The 10,117-nt window shown below is 40.1% G+C and overlaps 1 protein-coding gene across 1 annotated transcript; it reads right to left on the bottom strand.

The window, feature by feature from the left end:
- Positions 1 to 3,682: 3,682 nt before the first annotated feature.
- Positions 3,683 to 8,078, bottom strand: LOC133630501 (uncharacterized). The gene is made up of 6 exons (XM_062022114.1): positions 8,031 to 8,078; positions 7,044 to 7,093; positions 6,960 to 7,008; positions 6,666 to 6,821; positions 6,442 to 6,540; positions 3,683 to 6,175 (listed from the first exon to the last, which is right to left on the bottom strand). The coding sequence occupies exons 2-6, from the start codon at positions 7,067 to 7,069 to the stop codon at positions 5,738 to 5,740; spliced, it is 768 nt and encodes a 255-aa protein (XP_061878098.1). The 5' UTR covers positions 7,070 to 7,093; positions 8,031 to 8,078; the 3' UTR covers positions 3,683 to 5,737.
- Positions 8,079 to 10,117: the final 2,039 nt, after the last annotated feature.

Genomic DNA, 10,117 nt, shown 5'->3' on the forward strand with positions numbered 1-10,117 from the left:
CCAACCCATCAGCGTCTTATTCTGGAGCAGCTTTTTCAAATTTGCATACACATTCTTCCCCCCTTCATCACGTCTGATTCCTCCGAAGTTTGTGTTGCAGTTGTCACCAGTAAATGCTATACATTTTTCTGACAAATTATTTTTTCTCAGTGTTTCAATCAACAAGTTTGCAATGGTGTCCGCTGTCTCATTAGGTGTGTGTTTGACCTCAAGCAATGTTGATTGTACACCACCTTTCTTCCAGTCAAAATACTGGATTATGATTGGGAATATATTCACTGCACCATGGTTACTCCCATCTGTAGCGATGCCACAGTACTTTATTTCTTTGAGCGCCTCTAGCGCAATGTCGATGCTGTGGGGCGCTATAACACTGTTGACAATCGCCTCTGTTTTGGTGCGTGCACTTGAAAACTTTTTTTGCCGTGTCTGAGTCTGGGAATGCTTTTTTCAGCAAAGCACTGGTGCAATCCATCGACTCGTAACTGTTATGGTGTTTGACTGTGTGGAATGCTAAAACACCCTCTGCTGCGTTTACAACGTCTTCTCCTTTTCCAGGTCGCACAAAGTACTCTGTCAATTTAGTAGACGAGCTCTCGCCCCGCACAGCTGTTTTGTGCTTTTTAGTGTCAATATGGGCTTGTAGATCTTTAGCCCCTTTATTTGCCACAGATACGTACGTTCCTGCTTTGCACACGCTGCATTCTGCTTCCCATGTGTCACGGCCAGTACAAAAACACAAATACTTTTTTCGCAAATCCTCCGTGAAATTGCATTTACGTTTCGGCGTGTTTGTCTGTCTCTTGTCTGCCGGGAGGTTATCGGGAGAGGCGCTGAATACCGGGAGTCTTCCGCTAAAAACGGGAAGGTTGGCAAGTATGGTCTCTGAATTCACTCACTAGCTCTCTCGCTCTGTGTCTCTGCCCCTCCCTCACAAATTGTTCTGCGTGTGCACACCTTCAGTTTGTTTTGTTTAAGTTACCCTGTTGTAGTTGGACTAAGGGAGGTGACGGCTCAGACACCAGAGGGCATTATATACAAATATTTATTATGTAGGCAGCTCCTTCCTTACAGGCAAGTGTGCCGATTGCCGGTAAATGATTGCAGCTGGTGGCAGCTGCAGGGCGGAGACGCGCGTCCCTGGATGTGCGCCGCGGCCGTGGGCGTGTTCCGAGGTGCGTTCGTCAGGACGAACAGATGAGGGCGCATTCCTGGCCGTGACAAACCCTGGACGTACAATGAAAAGACACGCAACCCTAATTCAAAATGCCGGACATTTGAGGCATTTAAAAAAAAACGCTCGGACACGCCCTCAAAAGAGGACATGTCCGGGGAAAAGAGGACGTATGGTCAGCCTACCTGAATAGCTGAAGCTGAGTGGAAATGTATGGGTGAGGGCCGACATCCGGGCAACTGAGCTACATACGGGTTCTTCGAGCCATAGCAACGAGACTGGCGTTGAAAACATACCGTTGCCATTACTCTTTAACCTGTCGACCTACGCTGGTTAAACCCGTCATTCTGCCTCCAAAATGCCGAAAAACTGTGTTGTTTTTGGTTGTGCTAACCACAACTGGAAACAGGGAAAACAAAGGTTGTATTTTGTTCTGCCAAAGCGTGATAAAAGCCCACAGAGACGAGACAAATGGCTCGCAGCTTTACACTGGGAAAACGAGGACGGTTCTCACTGGAGTCCCCCAAAGTCCCGGGTCGTGTGTTCGGATCACTTCGTTTCTGATAAATATAAGGAACAAAAATCCACCTTCTTAACCACAACTTGGCTATACCGTCCGTGCTAATGTTGTACTTGTTGAATTTGTACCTTATAATGTTTGACAGCTGAAGTTGTTGTTGTACAAAAATAACATGCGGTATATAGTCTATAGCCTAGCTAGCTATTTTCGAAAACCAGACAACGAGAGGATACCAAAGGCAGCGTTAAGATGGACACCACCGGGAAAACGTAAGCCAGGGCGGCCAAAGAACACCTGGCGAAGAACAGTTGAAGGGGAGCTGAAAGAGATGAAGCTTACATGGGGCGAGGCACAGAGACGAGCACAGCAGCGAGATGAATGGCGTCGAGTCGTCCAAGCCTTATTTCCCATCCAGGAAGAAGAGGATTAAGTTAAGTAAGTAATATACTATATAGTCTATAGCCTAGCTAGCTATTTTCGAAAACCGGACAACGAGAGGATACCAAAGGCAGCGTTAAGATGGACACCACCGGGAAAACGTAAGCCAGGGCGGCCAAAGAACACCTGGCGAAGAACAGTTGAAGGGGAGCTGAAAGAGATGAAGCTTACATGGGGCGAGGCACAGAGACGAGCACAGCAGCGAGATGAATGGCGTCGAGTCGTCGAAGCCTTATTTCCCATCCGGGAAGAAGAGGATTAAGTTAAGTAAGTAATATACTATATAGTCTATAGCCTAGCTAGCTATTTTCGAAAACCGGTTACGTTTAAATTTGCACTTAACAGTTGGGTTTTTAAAAACCAATAAACCCTATAATTTTCATGTTGCCATTCAATACATGTAGCCCTCAAATCTCTCAATATTTTATACACTAACACTTGATCTTGTTGTTGATAACTTCCGCGTCTCTTTCTTAGTAGCGCGCAGGCTAAGCTAACTAGCAAGCTAAGCTAAGCCTGAGAAGCTTTAAAGTTCACTGAGACGAGTCTGACGCAAATAATACATTTTCGTTTTTTCACACGATATGCGAATAAGTAAAAATGCGTAAATGAAGGATTTAACGCCGACTTCCAAGCCACAACGCTCGTTAAATGCTTTTTCTGTCAATGCTGTGTTCGCTGTGAGCTGGTTTGTTTTCAACGAATTCCCGGTTGCTAGGGGATTGGTAAGCGGAAGTGACGTAGGTCCGCCCTCACCCATTGGCGCACCTTCAAGCAGCAGTTCCAACTGTACATGGCGGCTATGGGACTGCAGGATGAGCCGGATGCAAGGAAGGTTGCGTTACTGCTTACAATAGCAGGCCCACATGCCATTGAAGTTTGCAACACTTTTGTGTTTGACAATCCAGATGACAAAAACAAGTTGGATGTTGTCATTGAGAAGTTTGATGCTCATTGCTCTCCCAAGAACAATGAGAGATATGAGAGATATGTGTTTCCTTCAAGAGTGCAAGCTCATGGAGAAAGTTTTGACAGTTTTGTGACTGATTTGAGGCTGAAAGCACAAACATGCAACTTTGCTACACTGAAGGACTCTATGATAAGGGACCAGATTGTATGTGGCATAGAAGACAAACAAGTCAGAGAAAGACTGTTGAGAGAGACAGAATTGTCGTTCACTGTAAAAACTGTTGCCTAAATCTAACTCAATAAAAATAAGGCAACATTTTCCAAGCAATTGTTGTTAGTTTAGTCAACTAATTGGTATTTTGAGTAAGTAGAACTTAATAATATGCATTTCAATTTATGCAAAAAGATTAAGTTGCGTTTACAGAAAAAGCCAACAAATTGAGTAAAATCAATGTAAAAAACATCAGCATATTAAACACACAAGACTTAATTAAAATAAGTAACATTTAAATGAAAAAATAATTGTACTCAATTTTATTAATTTTGACCAACTTACCCTTTCTTTGTTTTGAAAATGGAAACTGCTTAAAATAATTACTTAGAATAATAATAAAAAAATCAAGACAAATCAAATTCCAACCTTTATTAAATCATTACCATATAAAAACAGTGGCAATGAGCTGGACAGTATGAACAGTCAACATCCATATTTAGTGCATAGAATGCATGACCTCAACTTTTTAAAGTGCTGTATAGAACACCTTCACAGTAGTTTTCTTTTTTTAACCGTATACATATTATTAAAACATTTTCACAAGCCATATCCAAACCGTGTCAATAAGCTGGAGAGTATTAACAGTCAAGAACATCAGTATATGGTATAGCTCGGTTGGTAGAGCGGCCGTGCCAGCAACTTGAGGGTTGCAGGTTCGATCCCCGCTTCCGCCATCCCAGTCACTGCCGTTGTGTCCTTGGGCAAGACACTTTACCCACCTGCTCCCAGTGCCACCCACACTGGTTTAAAATGTAACTTAGATATTGGCTTTCACTATGTAAAGCGCTTTGAGTCACTTGAGAAAAAGCGCTATATAAATGTAATTCACTTCACTTATTTAGTGCATAAAAGAATGCATGACCTCAGCATCTCAAGTTTTACTTTGAACAGTCACAGTAGTTTCTTGCTAAAACAATTTAACATTAAGATTATCTGTACTTCTGTAACAATTCACAAGCAGAACACCTTCACCATAGTGTCTTTCAGTGTGTATATTTTGAAACATTTTAACTTAAACAACTCACAGATCCCTCCTTCTGACCAGCTGGAGCTTCACAGTGGGGCAATTTAGTGTGTATAAAACATTAAAAAAAACTTAATTTACACACACCAGAAACGATGACCTGTAGCTTTGTATAAAACCTGAACAGGACAAACCGTTACAACATTGTGAAGAATTCCACTCAATGAACAATGTATAATGATTTTGAACAGACACAAGAAAATAGCTGTTCAAAAGTGCAAGCTGACAGTCATGGCTCACTGCCTAAGCTAGAAGCTTGTTTTTGAGAGTCATGAATTTGGGGGTTGGTTTTGGGCGCAGTGTGTCGAGTAGGGATGATGTTTGATAAGGAATTATCGAGTTCGAGCCTATTATCGAATCCTCTTATCGAACCGATTCCTTATCGATTCTCTTATCGAGTCCAGATAGGTTGCTGTATATGGAAAAAACCACACAATATTTGGTTTAACAAAAGCTCACTTTTATTGTATAATAAAAAAATAAAATCTAATAAATAAATATTGACTGTTACCCACCTAAAAAAATAAAATAAAATAAATAAATATTGACTGTTACCCAAAGTATATTAAGTGGGATTTTTCAGAAAAACAAATACATACAGTAACACAAAAACAACCTGTCTCTGTGATCACTATAGGTGTATAAATAATAATATAGTGTTAAATAAAATCAGTCCCTTGGGCACAAAACTGAAAATACAGCTCTCCAAAAAGTGCACTTCTGCTGCTATTTGACATAACCGTTTGTTATGATGCTTTGACATTTTTGCACTTTATTTCTTTATTGAAAGACAATTCTATGAAGAGAAAAGTTGTTTGCAAATGTGGTTACAATGCTAAAAAATGAAAAGTTAAAGCTAAAAAAAGAAATACACTCTATTGAGTTAACATTATTTCTTTATAGGGGGAAAAATGTTATGAGCTAGAGAATATAACAACTACACTACCCAGCATGCAACGGGAGTTACGAGCATGCGCGGTAGCCCCGAAAAGTGTTGCATGTTGCCACGCTGTGAAAGTAAACGTCAAGAACTCAGCCAACACGGCTCGTCTGCATTATTTATAATTAGACAGACAACACATCTACAGTGTGATTTTGTTTAGTTTACAAGGAAAGAAAAACAAAAGTTAAAAAAGGGAGATATGTTGTATATATATGTATGTGCTGCGGTTGTTTTAAGAACGTTGCGACAGCTGCCGTAAAGGAGGTGCGTTGCTAGCCTGGTTGCTATGTTTCCGGTTGGTCGTAAAAGTGTTCGTCATGTGTTTTACCCTGCTAAAATCTCTCAGTAAAGTTATTCGATGGATTATAGCTTTTGTTTTGAACTTTATTACACCTTGGAGCGCTTTTTCCCGTCCATTGTTTTCCTGCTTTCGCTATCTGCTCCTAATGACTGAGCTACGTGACGTCATTTCTTGTGATGTCCCACGAAGCATTTCTGGTCAGGACGGGATTCGAATAAAGAATCAACTCTTTTCCTTTACTATAGTGGTCTCGATAACGGGTACCGGTTCTCAAAAAGGGATTGGAGTCCGAGGACTCGGTTCTTTTCTTATCAAACAACCGGGAAAACCGGTTTCGAGTATCATCCCTGGTGTCGAGTCCCACAAAAAGTCTTTGAAACACCTCAAATGTTTTGGAAAGTTTGGATGGATACTCCAGATTAAGTGCATACGTCAACCCCAGAAGTAGGCAGCATGCTTTGGCCAGGTTTCCAAGATGAGTAAGGACTGGTACTCCCTCAATGATGATTCCTACTGCATTTGGCTCACGACAGATGTAGATGCTCATATTCTTCATTTCCAGGTCCTCATGAACAGTGGTCTCTGCAGTTCCCTTTCAGATACAAAAACAGTAATTTAAAAAAACAGACATGTAATTTTATATTTAATATAACTTGTGTGATTTAATCCAGATAATGATTACTTTTGTGAAGACCATTTTGAAAACTTTTGAATTCGAATTTGAGATCTTGTACATTAAACTTGGTACGATAGATGCATTTCCAGCCACATGCTTTTTATTGGCATATAAAAAACCTGAATAGAACCACCAAGCTTGTACATCAGACTGATCCAAAGCTGCTTTTAAACAATACTTACACAGTAGTCAGAGATTAGCTCCTGTCCACTCTCTCCCGTGTACTCTATGAGGCATCTCAGAGTCACATCTCTCTTCATCACTGCAGAGGCACTTGGGTCCTAGAGTTAATAGAAGAATAATAAATAAATTAATTTTGTTGGCAATTTTACTCCAAATCTGTGATATCGTTATTAGAGCATGATTACAGATTCAGTTGTAAACTTTTAAACCACTTTTAACCCACCTGTATCAGTTCCATCAACAAGTTCTTGATGCGCTGACCAGTCACTCCTCCTTTTGCACTGAAGAGCTCCAGGAGTTTCGGAGTGTACCTGTCCAGCTGGGACATAAATGTTGATTCCAGTGGAACAGCAGTGCACCTTCGGAACTCTTCATTAATCTGTAAGACAGCAAATGTTGACCGTTACTGATATTAAGGGTTTAAGTATGCATTTTCAGGCAAAAAGTGAGTTGAGTATTTCCTGTCCAAGTCACAATGGAAACTTGGTCAGGAAAAATAGAATGATAAATCATTTACCTGGAATGGTTCGAAGAGGGCAGGCCATCTTTCCTTAAATTCTGCCACCCCAGCAGGAGACTTGGCAACAACTTCCTGTCTTCTCCAACTGTATACGTTCTGGCCATCATATCATTGATGCTCCTGGCACAGTCCTTTTACACAGAGGGCAGGTGAATGAAGGACTCACCTGAGGTGAGTTGAGGAATTTGACTTCTGGGTGGTATCTTGACAGATGAGAGTGAAGGGAACTCCAGCATTTAAAAGGGCATGCATGGGCAACCTATATGAAAGCAAGGGAAGGCATGGCTGTGTCCAAAGGTCCCATGGTGCAGTCTGTAATGCTTTAAAAATCACTCTTGGTTGGTACTACAGTGCTGCACAACTTACAGGGCCATCCCATCTGTCATTGGAGAGAGAGAGAAAAAAAAGACAAGTTATGGTTCATGTCTAACCTCTTGGATATATAAGCCTAATGAGAGCCCTTTATATATGTTTTTTTTTTACACCCTAATATACTCAATTGCAGTGTTTCCTCTAGATTTTTTTGTAGCCGCGGGGGTCTAAATTGGTAACCTAGCAACAGTAGGGGGGTCCGGGGACATGCCCCCACGGAAGAACATTTTGAAAAATGACCCTTTAAATGGTGACTACTGGTGACATTTTTTTTGGGGGGGGGTAATGTTGAGATTGAGACTTACACAATGAGTGTTATTCTTACAAGAGTAGCGTTTTGCCTAAGAGTGTGCATGGACAACAGGTCTGAGGGGGCTTCAGATAGCTCTGTCAAGTATACCTAGCTAGCTGCTAGCAACTTTTAATGCAAGCTAGTGAAGCAGCTTTAATGTGGCTGCTTATAAAATGAAGAATAAAATATTAAACTACCACGCAAAGAAAACGCTAGTTATAAACTGCACAGCTATAAACAATGTTTGGTTGAAGTTAATGAGCTGTTGGAGGTAAGAGCACATTCGAAATGGCGGTCGGCGGGAAAAGTAGCAAACTAAATATAACGTTGAGCCATGCTTTTGAAAATGTATACATTTCAATCCTGGCAAATACTGACTTTTAACAATATAAATTGTTACTTACATGAGTCCGGTAAAGTGTTTCCTTGGGCTCCGTGAAGAGACGTGTCTGGGCTTGTTCTTCCACAGCTGCATGCAGGTGGGCGGGGCCTGACGTTTTAGGTCTGATATAAACCTTTCAACTGAGTTTTGCTAAATCAATTTATGTTGGAAGTCCAATAAAATAAATTTTATCACATAAAAAAGTAAGTTACGAAAATATTCACACTTTTTACTTATAGATAACTCAAAAACTATAAAAATAAAAATACATTGATTTATTGGAATGAATATACTTTTAACAATAAAGTATATTGGACAATACCACTGAAAGAGTTTTTACAGTGTTGGCTGTTGTTATGCTGTTTGGACTTATGCGTGCCCTGAACCTCAGCTACACTTTTGAGGTCATCCAAAACATTTGCATGGAGCTGCTTTGATCATTAGTGAGGTCTTAGAACATGCTACTTGGAAGCTTCAACGTGTTGAGCTTGTGTAAAGATGGAAAAGCACAGCTGTAGGACAACATACATTTTCATACATTGTATACATTGCATTGTCCATTGCAAAACACTAAATGTTCTAATAACTCCTTTTGTTACTCAAGCAGAAATGTGCAAATAAACAATATACATTGTACAGTACTATCATAGGTATTACACCTTTCATTAATCAGGTGACAATTGGCGAGGCTTCATTAAAGACTTGGCGTGAACTTTACTCTTAATCATTAATGAAACCTTTACAAAGAAAACTAGCTTTAATTGTTATTATTTGTTACTGAAATTGCGTTTGCAATGATTTGGAGTAAGGTTTACTAATGACAATTTCCAGTGTCAGTCTCTGAGGTACACGGTGCACTAAAGAGCCTGGACACAAGTAAAGCAGCAGGACCTGACCAAATTCTACCTTTTCTCTTCAGATTGGCTGCACATTTTGTTGCTGAGCCTCTCTCATGTATTTTCCAATGAATGAATGAATGTATTTATTCCGTCAGACAGACATATATAGCAACACTTCATCACTCTTTGTAGTTTGACAGACATGCAACGGCACCCACCCAAAAGGGATACGGGAAAAAAGCAGGAATGCTTATCCATGTCCCGCCCCTAATTTACAATCAACTTATATGTTGGTTATATATGTTGCTTATATATGTTGCTTATATATGTTGGTTATATAGTCCAAGTTTCAACAGCAGATTTGATGGATACATGACAATATCAGAACAAGTATAACATATGATAATGACAAGTCAGTATACATACACCAATATGGATATAATAGCATTGAGTGACCATGAGATTAGCTCCATCTTGCCTGGGTATCTTTCGTCTTCTGCAGCCTTGTCTGGTGTGTTATGTCCCTTACTCCACAATGACTTCTTTTGCACCTGCGTCCCACAGTTGAGATAGTCCAAACAACTAGTCATGTTTTTGATAGTTTTTCCCAACAACACATTTTTGAGGTTGAACACTCTTAGGCTAGAAGACAGATGAATTCCTCCGCTCACATTGTCCCACAGTTTCACCCCCGCTATACATCACGTTTGAGCCTTGAATGTGGAATTGACTATGTTATGTTTGAATTTCAGAATTGTGGACCATCTCTGAGTGAAAACAGACTCTGTATATTTGCAGGTGGAGCCCTTTGTGTGGCCATAAACATAACTTGAAGGCTCCTGTATTGGATTATATCATGTAGTATAAGAAAATGACTCATTATGAACAGATCATTGGTATGAGCTCTATATGGGGCATAATGTATCATTCTAATTGTCTTTTTCTTTTACACTTTTTATGCCTTTTAACCTGAGTCTTACAAGTAAAAGCCTTCCAAAAATCAGGAAATGGGCCTTTCTTCTTCCCCTGTTAAAAGGAGGTGAATCCACAAATATAAATAACTACAGAGCCATTTCCAAATTGGGTTAATGTTGTAAGAGTTAGTGAGAAGTGCTTTCTGATGACTTCACAGCCCTGAAACACTATCCCCTATTTGTTCCCACTACCGCACCTTAAGTTGGAGTCCTTCATCTCGTTATATGCAAATATAATGACAATAAAGTCCATTCTATTCTATTCTTTTCTTTGATCCAATGAATAAGTTGGTGAG

This window comes from Entelurus aequoreus, linkage group LG15 (genome assembly GCF_033978785.1).
Source record: "Entelurus aequoreus isolate RoL-2023_Sb linkage group LG15, RoL_Eaeq_v1.1, whole genome shotgun sequence".
Lineage (NCBI taxonomy): Eukaryota > Metazoa > Chordata > Actinopteri > Syngnathiformes > Syngnathidae > Entelurus > Entelurus aequoreus.